Below are 12,490 nucleotides of genomic sequence, written 5' to 3'. Positions count from 1 at the left end.
ACAAATATTTTAGTAAAAACCTTGCTTGTATATTTTCCCTGTGCATGTGTGTGTACTCTCATGGTACTCGAGCTTTCTCCCACAGTCCACAAACATGACTGTTAGATTAGTTGGTCTCTCTAAAATGTCCCTGCGCCGTTTGTTCTGTCTTGCCCTGTGATGGACTGACAGCCTGTCCAGGGTTTACACCGCCTCTTACCCAATGACTGCAGGAGCTAGGAGCTCCCACCGTGACTATGCAGGGACAAGCGGGTACAGACAATGGATTGATGAACGTCAATATTTTACTGTGTTTATAATTAATGTTCTTAAAATTAGGAGCTAAACTTAGTGCTTTTCCGATGCTTTGCTCTTGGATTTTGGTGACTTGATTCAGTCTCCTTTGTGGCTGTAAAAAAAAACAAAAACAGGAAACATCACAGAAGAGATTAACATGTTAAAAATAATTAATTAGACTACATTAATAAGTTATAAACCTGAAGCAGAATCTGGACATAATTATAATACTGACATAAATACAATACCTGTGGGAGGTTCGTTTGCAGCAGCGATAAGAGCTTCCAGTTCCTTTTCTGGATGGGGATAAACACAATTTAGAGTCATTTCCACTCAATACTATCCACATTGCTGAGGTAGACCTCACACACCAGCCTGTGTGAGATGGACAATGCAGTCTGTCTGGGAGTATCTCTTGGCCAGGTCCAGAGGTGACTCCTCTCTGAAGGTCTTGGCCTTTAAGTCAGCTCCTAGCTCAAGCAGGGTCTTCACTGTGTCCAGATGGCCCCAACAAGCAGCAAGATGCAGCGATGTATACCCTAACAAATAATTCGGCAGTGTATCAAGGTGATGGCTTTTCTGTACAATAAACACGTTATAATATTAAATGTATAAAGGTCAATCCTGCCAAAGAATTCAAACTTGTACCCGTGTTAGTCGGTATCTGGTTGTGCTCTGCAATCAAAACTTAATATTGTTGGTTTAAAATGAAATGATAGACCCCACTGTGTGATCCCGTTCATTCCCTCTCACCTCTGACGGTTTGCTCGTCCAACTTGGCGCCTTGTTTCACTAGTTCACGGACAACGCTGCTCTTTCCGAGCATGGAGGCGACTAAAAGGGCATTTCTTCCCATCTCGTCCACTTTTCCAAACAAATTGGTCTCCTCTGACTCTTCGGTAGCATCGTAACTTTCCAGAACCTGCTGTAAGTCTTCTACGTCTCCTGAGAGAACGCTGTTGAATATTTCGTCCTGTATTGATGTCATTGCTATCCCGAGAATGGCAGCTACCATGGTTACCGCGTCAGTCGGTGTTGCATTAAAGGCCATTAATGTTACCACACAGAAGGTGATGCTTTTTGTTTGTTTTATTGTTTATAGTTTTTTTTTTTTTTTTTTTTTTTTACATTTGTTTGTAATAAAGCAACAGCAACAAAGAAACAAACGGGGAACCCCATAGTATTTACGCACATAACCTGCATTTTTTTCAGCTGTGAGAGTTTTATATTATCCACCTGGTTTGCATTGTATTTTACTACTTTCTCTTTAAATTGTGCCTCTTTGTGGAAAAGAAAAAGCAAAGCATAATTTCTGACTATTTTTTACTGGCCTCCACATGAGTTTTACTCGTTAGTAGTGTCATCCTCAGTACGGTCGCCGCTTTTCGACGCGGAAATGTTTGAATACATGAATCAACGTGAAACCAGGCCACGTTCCCACAACTTCAGAAGTACTTGAACGCATCTTTAACTCTAGCATGAAGCACACGTGAATTACAGCATGTGGTTCCATGGTGTAATGGTTAGCACTCTGGACTCTGAATCCAGCGATCCGAGTTCAAATCTCGGTGGGACCTTCTTATTTGCAAAATGACAAAGACAGCTTTAAAATTGTGATTATGTTACAGTATGTTCAATGATTAATCAAATTCAGTTAGTCTACTAAAGTAAACCGACCTAATACTCCAGTTTATTCTCTAATCTAGATAACCTTCTGAGTTTCAAGTATCACAAAAATAAGCTGTAATTTACTCTTTTTATTTAAATTATATTATTTTCCATAAATAAATAAAATAAACGTTAAAAATTAATGAATTAATTTGTCCAAAAAATTATGAAATTGATTCTTGTAATATTTGATCAAACATTCTCTGTTAACGTTCCACAAATATTCAATAACGATAACATTTTCCTGTGACAGTAATCTACAAAATAATATTTAACTCTTCCTTGTCAAATAGATCACACACTGAGTGGTTCGCTCAGACAGCAACGCAAATCTTGACTTTTTTTCTGCTATATAGCTCATAATTATGCGTATCTGATTTTGTAACAAATATATATTTATGGTGTGGATCCAAGGAAAACGTAGCCATTGTTACGGCAATGACTAATGAGGATTCAAATAAACAAATGTAAGTGACATATATCTATATATAAAAAGAAACGGCTTTATTATTTATATTTTTGAAACACGTTTACTCGCCCTTTTCATATTAGTATTAGCATATTAGTATCTGAGCGATTTACAGTAACTTACTATTTGTGAGTTTCATTTTATTTTGAAATTTAGTTCTACAACTTCCTACCGGAAGCACAGCGCAACCTTCGCTCTTCTACTCTAGCTAAGACGGAAGTCAGTCGACGTGTGGGTTGCAAATTTCTGCAGTGAGGACTTTGTCAGTTTTTGCTCAACAGTTTCTTCTATAGTGTCACGTCGATACTACTTTCAATGATGTTTAACAGGCAAAACAGCCTGTGGATGGGTGATGTAAGTCCTAATCTTTGCTTTTATTTCCCAACGTTAGTTTAGCCGCGCATATAGCTAGCTTGGTTAGCTTTGACGAACCATGAAGACGGATATGCCTCCGCCGAAGTGCTTTGTATGTATGGCTCGAAACTCATCTCTAGAACTAAATGGTAACTTAAATGATCTAAAAGTTCGGTTTAATAAAAGTGCGAATATATTTAACTTGTGGATAAGTGCTTTGTCATGCCGCGGGAAACGTTAGCTGAATATAAGCTAACAGTTAACAAGTCTGACATGTAGAACTGCAGCCTAGAGCGTTAAAGATCTCATTACTCTGGAGGGACCGAAAATAGTTTTAATCGAGTGAAGTATCGTCTTTTATCCGAGCGGAAATATTAAAGTCAAAAGTAGTTGCAGTAGATTTAAATGTCTTAAAAAACAGTCTTTACGATAAAATTAACAAAATTACATGAGTGCAGTATGTATATTTAGTACTATGAATAGTTTGTTCACTGATGCTTCGTTGCTGTTTTTACACAAACTAGTGGCAGAAACTACTGTTTAGTGTCTTGATGACAGTAATGACTAGAGGTGTGCCGATCGATCGATCGGCCACCGATCATAATCGGCCGATTTCCGTGAAAAAGTGTATGATCGGTGATCACCGATCACGGTCTCTTGTTGCCGATAACACAATCCGATCACCTGCATCTCATTTCGCAGCCTGCCTGTGCAGCTGGTCTCCTATTTCCTTCACACTGCGCAAACGCGAAGCAACAAATCCTAAGCATGTCGTGTGGAACAATAACGCACTGAGTGACTGGGGAAGTTTGCGTGTTGCGGCGGAAAATTGAAGCACGTCAAAATGCATCAACGCGATTAACCTAATATGGCATAAAAAACAATGTCATACTTGACGGAGTTTGACTACATCGAGGCTCACTGCAGTAAAAAAGACATATGGAGCGATCAGATAGCAGGTAGCAGTGCTTATGATAAAAATTTTTTACAACGGCTGTTGAACCGTAGCCGCTTCTGCTCCACCTGGTAGTGACTCTCACACCGAACCTCTGGAGCTGCAGCATCCAACTTAAAAAATAAATTTTACATATGTATTAAAACTTTCGCTGTCCTAACATGAGACAGATAATCTCTGAAAAAAGAATCAATCTCCTCCCTGCTCTGCATAATTACTCTGCTCAGTCAGAAACAGCCAATCAGAACTAGCAGTAATCAGCTAGCCGCCATGCTATCAGGAAGTTTTCATTCAGTAACTCAGGATTGTTTATTGTAATGGAACCTGTATTTGCCTTTGGATGTTAAGTTTTATACTTGAATTTTTTTTGGCAATGTTGAGAGGTTTTATTTTGACTCTTTGCATTATTTAACCTCTTCAGACCCTTCATATGTTTTCAGTCTGTTAAAGATAGTATTACCGATAGCAGTACAATTTGCACAATGCCTGTTTTGTTTTTTTCTTGGAAAAAGTTATTAGAAACAAGTTTTTGTCTAAATTAAGGTGAATTCATGGTTCCTTTTTCCAGATAATGTAACCGGTAGTGCTTATGATTAAAAAAATAAAAATTATGTGATCGGTATCGGTGATCGGCACTCATGGGTGATCGGAATCGGCAGGAAAAAACCTGATCGGCACATCTCTGGTAATGACTTACTTTATTAACTGTGCTTTATTAATTTATTTTTTCTTCTTTGGTTAAAAACATACCAATGCATTGTTATCTATACTATGGATTTGAAGGGATTTCTGCATTCATGCTTGAATCGTGCTCATTCATATCAAGATTTTTTAAAACGTGATTACAGGTTGTTTACATGTACAATAATAAAGCCTGTAAAAGCCACAAAGTTTGATTTAGTAATATTAGGTAAAGATTGTTTCTAAATGTCGCACAACCTTATTTTGAGTCATATATTTTTATTTGACAGTGACATAGTTGCCTCTTTTATTTATTTCTAGTTGGACCCGTATATGGATGAGAACTTTGTCAAGCAGGCCTTTAGTGGTATGGGAGAGTCACCGTTGGGAGTCAAGATCATCACTCACAGGATAACAGGGTAGGAAATGCAGAACACTACTGATCAGACATGATTCTGTTGTTAAAGCCTTTAAATTGACAGTTTGTACATTTACTGACCTTTTTGTTGTTGAATATTACGTTACTTGTTCTTAACTTATTCTCAGTTACACATTTGCGCCTTCCCCGTAGCTGCTTCATCCCCCTATAAAAACAAATGTTTCTTTTCTTTTATCCACTTGCCTTCCCTTTGCTTCACTTTTTCAGTTTTTTTTCCCCTCTTTGTCTTTCCACAGTGGCTCAGCGGGTTACTGTTTTGTGGAGCTGGCAGATGAAGCGAGCGTCGACCGCTGCGTACAAAGACTCAACGGAAAACTGGTTCCAGGATCAAACCCGGTAAGCTGTTTGATTTAGCAGCAAAATATTCACATTCTTTTTTTCAGTAGCTCTCATATCAGAAATAAATGTTTCTCTATTGATATCGATATATTGACAGTTTCTCGCCATCTTCCTTTCCTCAGCGGTAGATTTGGGCCTTTTCAGTGCTTAACTCTTTTATTGTGGATAGCGGAGCTCTGCCCACCTCGGATGTACTTTGTTTTATGAATACCCACCTGTGTAGCAGTAGAACATTTGAGTATTTCTGATCAGTTTAACCCGCTAGTACCTGTGTCATTTTAATGGTTTTATGTGACTTTGTGCGACAAATGCTGGACAATAAGGCCTGTTGATGTAAAGCAACAAATGTTCCCATCCTGAAGATGCCGGTTTCATGTGGTGTGTGACATTATGAGCTATGAGCTGCTTGGCACTGCTTGGTTTGAAGTACTGTTGGCCCAGTGGGCCGGCCAAGCTATGGGCTGCCCTGGTAGAGTCTCTGGTAGGAACTAACTGAGGAAGGGGCTAAAGGCTGGTCTGGGTGGTGGAGGTATGTAAACTTAAATAACAATAATAACGCCACTTTTTGTTTCCAGCAATATCAGTGCTATACTACACGTCTTTGGTGTTTGAGGTTGCCTTAATGTCTGCGTTCTTTTTTTTTTCCCCCCACACTTGCAGCCCAGGAAGTTTAAGCTAAATTATGCCACATACGGGAAGCGTCCAGAAGCAGGGTAAGATCAGATTTGTGTATTATACCTTTACTTTCCGTTTCAGGTCGCTTTCACACCTTCTGTCTGTATAATACTCCTACATTTCTTCAGATGTAACACAGTTGTTACAGTAGCTTCTTCTAGGGTTTTATCATGAGTCTCATTCCCAAAATAGCTCCAATGTCCAAACTTAGTGCTTCGACACATCGCGCAAGTTGGCTGGACTCGAGCAATGTAGCGCTAATGACATCATAAACATAGATCTAATTTAATCTATGTTAGTTGTGGTGCATTGATGATCAGAAAAAGATCAGGAAATGACAGTTGTCTGTTCAACTGTCGGGGATGATCGAGCTTAAATTCAGTTACTTAGTTTCCTGCTTGCTTTCTAGGTGTGTCTTTAACTATGCCTGTTAAAAGCCAAATAAACTATAGAAAGTTTTAATTGAATAAGTTAAAAATGTTAAACCTCAATTATTTATTTTCCCCTTAGGTAATTCAGACCATCCACTGTATTAATTTAGCTGCTATTCTAAAACTAAGAACATTCTCGTAGTTTACTCATAAACATATAACCTGAGCTCAGCTTATTTGTCAAACATGAAGTTACATTTTGCTGCTTACCAGTATTGTTTCGAATAAATCACTGAGTTCTTTATGTGTGCACAAATAGACATTTTAATGATTTTTTATTTATTTATTGCTCTTTCAGGCCGGAGTTCTCAGTGTTTGTGGGAGACTTGGCCTCTGAAGTGGACGACTTTCAGCTGCATCAGGTCTTTAAGAAGTACCCTTCCTGCAAAGGAGCCAAAGTAGTCACCGACCAGTACGGCTATTCAAAGTACGTTGACTACTCTGTGCGTTTTTAATTTGTTAATTAAAATTCTTTTTGTGCTTTATTATTAAACTTGGTTACTCAGATAGCAGTGCTTTGGACGTTGACCACCAGTGCATCTTCATCTGTTTTCGAAAAAGGCTGAAGAAATGTTTTCTTGCCGTCTTATGCTAAAACTATTGTTTTCCCCATATAGGCTAAGCAAGAGCAACTCACAATTCAAGTGATGCTACCTCATGTTAAAAGTAAAACAGCAAGTTTCAGTTCTACCATAATAATACCCATTATATTCTGTTTCTCATAAGTGGCTAATACATGGCAAGTATGTGGCACGAACCGGTGGGCAGAGGAGGCGTAACTTTGGTCTGGTTTTTCAGAGGCTACGGCTTCGTCAAGTTCAGTGACGAGAGCGAACAGAAGGCGGCGATAGAGGAGTGCCAGGGAGCCGTGCTGGGGGGGAAAACCCTGAGGCTCAGCATCGCTGTGGCGAAAAGGTACGACGCATCTTACAAGATGAAGATTGAGGGGAAAAAAAGGATCCTTTAAAAACAAAAAATATCAAAATTGATTTTAGAAATTTATCTGAGTTTAAAAAAAATAAATAAATCAGATTAAACATAATATTTTACATAATAATTCAGTCCAGACAGTTTTAGATTGACAATATTTCAAATCTGCCTCTTTTTGTTGTTGTTTTCCAGCCAAAAGACGACCTACCCAGGAGGCCAGACTCAGAGTTACAGTAGCTACAACCCGACACAGACTGGTTACTATGGCAGCCAGGCAGCAGGAAGTCAGGGCGGTTACTATCCTCAGTGGGGGGGCTATGACCAGTACAGTGGCTACAACAGCAGTGGTTACGGCTACAACAGCGGATACAACAGCGGATACAATAGCAGCTACAACAGTGGCTACAACTATAACTACGGGGCTTACGGCTACCCCCCACCAGGTCACATGATGCCCCCGCCTCCCATGGGGATGCCACCCATGTCCACCGACATGACGGGAGATGTACAGGTAAAAGAAATACAAACTGATCAACTGGTGCAAGTTAGTTGACTGTAAACTATTTTATGTATAAATCTAAATCTGTTATAGGCTGTAATTTGATGAACCTACAACAATATGGTTGCATAAACGTATTGGAGCTAACTATCAACAATACCTGTAGGTAGCAATAGCATTTGCTCAGTGATGCTAACAGAATAAAAAACACAATCTGTTTTCCTGGTTGCAAATTAGATATATTCAGATTAGTATTGATGTACTTTTAGGATTCTGATTAAACTTTTAGTTGTTTTATGGTCCGGTGACAGTAGTTTTATTTTAATCCTGGGTCTGTGTCCAGCAGGGCCAGGAGCAAGCTGAAGATGCTGATGATGACAGCACAGAAGGTAAAAATCCTTGATCGCTTTCCAATAATCATTATTTCTACTGGAAACGATTCAACTCAAAATGTGTCTATTAAACCTTTATGAAAGAGAAGCAGCATGAATAATTATTTTTCTGATGATCTTGGTGGGATTTATTCCAGAGCCCATCCCTGAATGCGACGTGGAGCTGTGGAACAAGGACTTTATGCAGCACAGTGAGGAGTTTTATGACGCTTTGATGAACTGTCGATGGGAACCTTTGGACTCTGTTGACTGCCCTATCCCAACCTTCTCCTGATATCCCTTTCATCAGCCGATACTTCAGTTCTTTTGTTAAGTCATTTTTATACGTCCAAAATGTGTCGCAGCAAACACATCTCAAAACACGCCGGCCAGAGCTCTGTGACTTAAGAAGACAGGCTGGTCGTAGGTTCAGTCACTCTTCTTCCTCCGCAGACACTGCAAACAGACATTCGCTGGGTCGGATTTGTCAGCCTTTTGGTAACAAACGGGAAGTTAGTGAAGAAGAACAGGTACTGTGAAGATCAGGTGGTCTCTGAACTAGAAGAGCTGGAGCCGACTGGCACTCAGAGGCTGCGCTGCTGTAAGCTGAATGATGTGTGGCAGTATTTCACCTATTAACAATATGAACGAGGAACAAACATCAGGTTGCAGCGATCGCCAAACTCAACGTTTCTTTCAGTTTCACATCGTCTCTAGGATCATTATGCAGATAAATCAGTTTTGTTTGGGTTTGTATTTAAGGACTCTTTCATTTCTCTCTCTGTTGGTTTGCTGAATTTAAACTGGATTGTGGGACGAAGGTGGCTGTATGGAGCTACCAAAAGAACAGGAAAATGTTTCCAGCATCCGGATGGAATGTAATGGGTGAATGTTGTGCATCTCTGAGACGTTTTAGATGCGGCGCTGCTGTAAGGTTTGTGTGAAGAACCAGCTGAACTTGTGGTAGCCTTTATTTTCTGCTGCTTAGTGGAAAATATTTTGTATATATTGTCTTTCTGAAGATGTTTTATTAATAAACTATTAAATACCATAGTGTTTAACTTTTTTTTTTTTAAATGGGGTCCTAACCACACAATCTTATGTAAACGCAAAGTCATGTCACCAACATTATCATCTTTTTTTCTTTTATAAAACTACGATCTGCAAAAATATTTGACTATTTGTCAAGCAGTTTGACATCCAAACATACGTTACTTTTCTAATACTTAGTTACTTCTTGGTAATAAATTTGTTACTTGAACAGGTTCAGATATGTTCATTGCATTTTGCACAAAATATTTTTTTAATATTGATCTTTTAGTCTGATCTATTTTGAGCTGCTTTCAGAATTGTTTTAGGGTCTGTTGTCACTTTAAATCCAAATAAGCTGCGGCTGGCCATGACCCCTCAAACAATGTTTAGCGAAATTATACTAACCTTAATCCTTGAAAAGCAGAAATGGAGCCTCCTGCACAAATGGCAAAGTGGTTTCTGGTTGGTAAGTCGACGACAGAGTATTGTAGCCGTTGTACAACAGTAAAACCAGCTGACCAAACATGGTGGATCATCTTGGGTTGGTAGGTAACAGCCCAGTGCCTGTAGAATGTTACTAAACAATCAAGGTTTTTCAAAGGGCTCATTTTCCGGAAACCAAATCGAAAAAAAAAAAAGGCTTGGTGTTTTAATTTTTTTTGTAAGCAGTTGAGACCTGAATGGAATCACAAAAACGTGCAAAATGCTAATTTTGCATAATATGTCCCCTTTAAATTGCACAACAATTGTAAGCAAAATGTTTGAAGCGCCATTAATGCAAAAATAATGACAGGTTTACACATAGAGAGTGAAAGAAAATGTCGAAACTTTCCAGGCAAATTTTTGTTGGAAGATTTAAAGACTTTTAATGTTAAAGCTCAAAGCGTTGAATCTGTTTTCATCGGTTAATTGTAGTGATTGTGGTTTAGTGTGTCTTCCGCGCCAGTGCTGCTGGTCTTTATGTTGAGAAGTCCCTGACCTGGCCTTCCTGGGCAGTACCAGCTGGGCCCCATGCGGTACCAGCCCTGATACAGTCCCCTCCAGCTGAGGCAGCCCAGCGCCCCTCCTAGCAACTGAGTGGGGAACTGGGGGAAATAGGCTAAGAGACAGAGCAACAGGAAGATCCACAGTCCAAGAAGGAGAACACAGAGCAAAAAGAGGATCCTCAGTGGGGCGTCTGAGACGCCCCCGAGCCTCAGATACGGACCAAACACCGACGTTTCCTCTGCCAGCAGCAGGCAGCACAGACACAGAAGGAAGACGTCCTCTGAAACCTCATAACCTCGCCACACCATCCCAGCTTTCAGGCACTCGGACTTGCTCTCTCCCTCTTTGAGCACCAGCAGAGGCTGCCCACCGGTGACCTCTGGACCAGCAGGCAGAGGTTCATAGCAGCTTCCTGTGGTGTTCTCCAGGAGGTCCAGCAGGGTGCAGAAACAAAGCCAGAGCCCTCCAGCCACCGCGAGCCTGCTGAGGTGACGGAGCGAGTGTAGGACGGAGCGGCGGATGGAGTAGGAGAGGAGGAAGACGAAGGACCCGACGAAAACGCACGTCCAGCCCCAACCAGAGCGCAGGAACAACCTGGAGGACAGAGAGGAGGAGGAGCAGACGGTGTAGGGGTTTTATCTTCAGCCTGGAATATGCAGTTTTAATAAGCATATATAAGCATTTCATGGGGAAATTCTTGATTAAATAATATGCAACACAAAGTGACCCTTTACATACATGTTTAGACCTGTATCTGTGATGTGAAGTTTGTCAGTTTTTCCCCATTTACTCTTGTGTCAGTCTGTGTGTTAAAATCTAAGTCTCCAGTACTGAGTTTAAACTGGCACTTTATCTTGAAAAATAGACAGGCAGACTTTATTGTCTTTGCATTTTTAAAATGTTCATATTGAGCGTAGTCAAAGTCTGGGCCTATGCAACAAGACTTGAAGTTTGACTGAGTTTGATCTGCTCTGCAAAGAAGAATAGTCCCTACATATTGTCACCTCCCTAAACTGATGGCCCTAGTCATCACTTTTGGCAAAAAATAACTTAGGCCCTTATTTTAGGAAGGTGACATACAATGTAGCAGGTGGCTGTAACATGACAACATGTGAAAAAGGGTAAAATGGGAATTCATATGTTTGACAAGGCGTTGGAGTCACGTGGTAGAAGAAAACCTGAGAAGCATAAACAGGAAGTGATCCTACCTATACAGGAAGTGGCTTCTCTTGGCAAAGATGCTGTGATGGGAAACCCAGAGGCTCAGCGCAGGGCCGAACACCAGGACAGCTGAGAGCAGCAGGTGGAAATGTTGCCTGAACAGCTTGTTACCAAGCAACCTGGCAGCCAGGTCTGTCAGGACCACCAGCACCGTGTTGAGGAACATCTAAAAGCAACACCAGAACCGAGTCCAGGCCCAAACTAAAACAGGAGAGTCAGCATTTGAGGGCAGTAGTCTTAGCATAAACAAACCAAATCAAATTCACCAGTGTGTAAAATGTGAACGTTAATGCTGTTATTATGTACAATATGTAAAACATCACTCACTTTGATTTACCTTTGTTGCCAACAAGTCATGACCAGAAAGATTCAGACATGAACTCTCCTCCACTCCCCCCCTGATCCGCTTCTCCAAGCGAGCTTCTGTTTTAAAACTCCAGATCAGATCCTTCGCCGCCTCAACGGCTAATCCAAAGCTGCTGGTTGCATATAGGAAACAGTGGACGTCTCTGGTTGTTGGCCGTAAACCCGCATCCGTGTCCGCTGCACAACATGAATGAAGTGACAACTGGCTTTGAGCATTCCTCAGACTCCAAACGTCTGCCCCCTGTGAAACCCGGCCCCAGTGGATCTCCGTTCCAGCAATCTTCAGTGCTGACTCAGATGTAATTTACCCCCCTGTGGCTCTTTCTGTGGTTGTTGCTCCTGTTTGCTTCTGCACAAAATGCAAATCTTGTACCTCTCTGTTATCATCCCAGGCATACTGCTTTTATAGATTCAGAATACTTTTCTATTTCAATCGTAACTGTAGCCGTCCCGCTCAGAGGACACTGACCCTTGTCCGCTGAATACAAACCATCACAGCATCTTCCCTGTCTGACACAAACACACACACACACACACACACACACACACACACACACACACACACACACACACACACACACACACACACACACACACACACACACACACACACACACACACACACACACACCCTGAGACCTAAATGTGTCACATAGCACAGATGTGTTTTCCTACACATGACAATTTCTGACAATGACGAATTAAGGAGAAATAATGCGATGCAGTGATATTAGCTTGGCTAAGAAGTTCTTAAACAAATGTCGTAAATTACATACAAAGTGTCTCCTTATGTTTAC

General features: G+C 40.7%; 3 protein-coding genes and 1 non-coding gene across 7 annotated transcripts; 2 read left to right on the top strand and 2 right to left on the bottom strand.

Annotated features, from left to right (window-relative positions):
* Positions 1-266: 266 nt before the first annotated feature.
* LOC103479295 (uncharacterized) lies at positions 267-1,306 on the bottom strand. Its single transcript, XM_008433652.2, has 4 exons — positions 1,030-1,306; positions 648-815; positions 525-572; positions 267-388 (listed from the first exon to the last, which is right to left on the bottom strand). The coding sequence occupies exons 1-4, from the start codon at positions 1,289-1,291 to the stop codon at positions 315-317; spliced, it is 552 nt and encodes a 183-aa protein (XP_008431874.1). The 5' UTR covers positions 1,292-1,306; the 3' UTR covers positions 267-314.
* Positions 1,307-1,781: 475 nt separating this feature from the next.
* trnaq-cug (transfer RNA glutamine (anticodon CUG)) lies at positions 1,782-1,853 on the top strand. The gene has a single exon. It is a non-coding gene; the product is annotated as a tRNA-Gln (tRNA).
* Positions 1,854-2,606: 753 nt separating this feature from the next.
* On the top strand, positions 2,607-9,138 carry trnau1apb (tRNA selenocysteine 1 associated protein 1b). 3 transcript variants are annotated; one of them, XM_081598545.1, is made up of 10 exons: positions 2,607-2,767; positions 4,291-4,407; positions 4,725-4,822; positions 5,079-5,178; positions 5,842-5,894; positions 6,586-6,714; positions 7,086-7,202; positions 7,410-7,728; positions 8,060-8,105; positions 8,246-9,138. In XM_081598545.1, exons 3-10 carry the CDS (start codon positions 4,737-4,739, stop codon positions 8,380-8,382), a joined length of 987 nt encoding a protein of 328 aa, XP_081454671.1. In that variant the 5' UTR covers positions 2,607-2,767; positions 4,291-4,407; positions 4,725-4,736; the 3' UTR covers positions 8,383-9,138. The 3 variants fall into 3 exon arrangements, with proteins under 3 accessions (XP_081454671.1, XP_008431873.1, XP_008431872.1); XM_008433651.3 differs by lacking the exon at positions 4,291-4,407 and having other exon boundaries at positions 8,063-8,105; XM_008433650.2 differs by lacking the exon at positions 4,291-4,407.
* An 821-nt stretch (positions 9,139-9,959) lies between these two features.
* fitm1l (fat storage inducing transmembrane protein 1, like) lies at positions 9,960-12,172 on the bottom strand. Of its 2 annotated transcripts, none has more exons than XM_008433649.3 (3): positions 11,655-12,172; positions 11,315-11,528; positions 9,960-10,700 (listed from the first exon to the last, which is right to left on the bottom strand). In XM_008433649.3, exons 2-3 carry the CDS (start codon positions 11,491-11,493, stop codon positions 10,025-10,027), a joined length of 855 nt encoding a protein of 284 aa, XP_008431871.2. In that variant the 5' UTR covers positions 11,494-11,528; positions 11,655-12,172; the 3' UTR covers positions 9,960-10,024. The 2 variants fall into 2 exon arrangements, with proteins under 2 accessions (XP_008431871.2, XP_017165451.2); XM_017309962.2 differs by having other exon boundaries at positions 11,665-12,171.
* Between the last annotated feature and the right edge of the window lie 318 nt (positions 12,173-12,490).

This window comes from Poecilia reticulata, chromosome 17 (genome assembly GCF_904066995.2).
Source record: "Poecilia reticulata chromosome 17, P_reticulata-male-v2, whole genome shotgun sequence".
NCBI lineage: Eukaryota > Metazoa > Chordata > Actinopteri > Cyprinodontiformes > Poeciliidae > Poecilia > Poecilia reticulata.
Note: the sequence above shows the minus strand (reverse complement) of the source record. Positions and strands in the feature narration are given on the sequence as shown.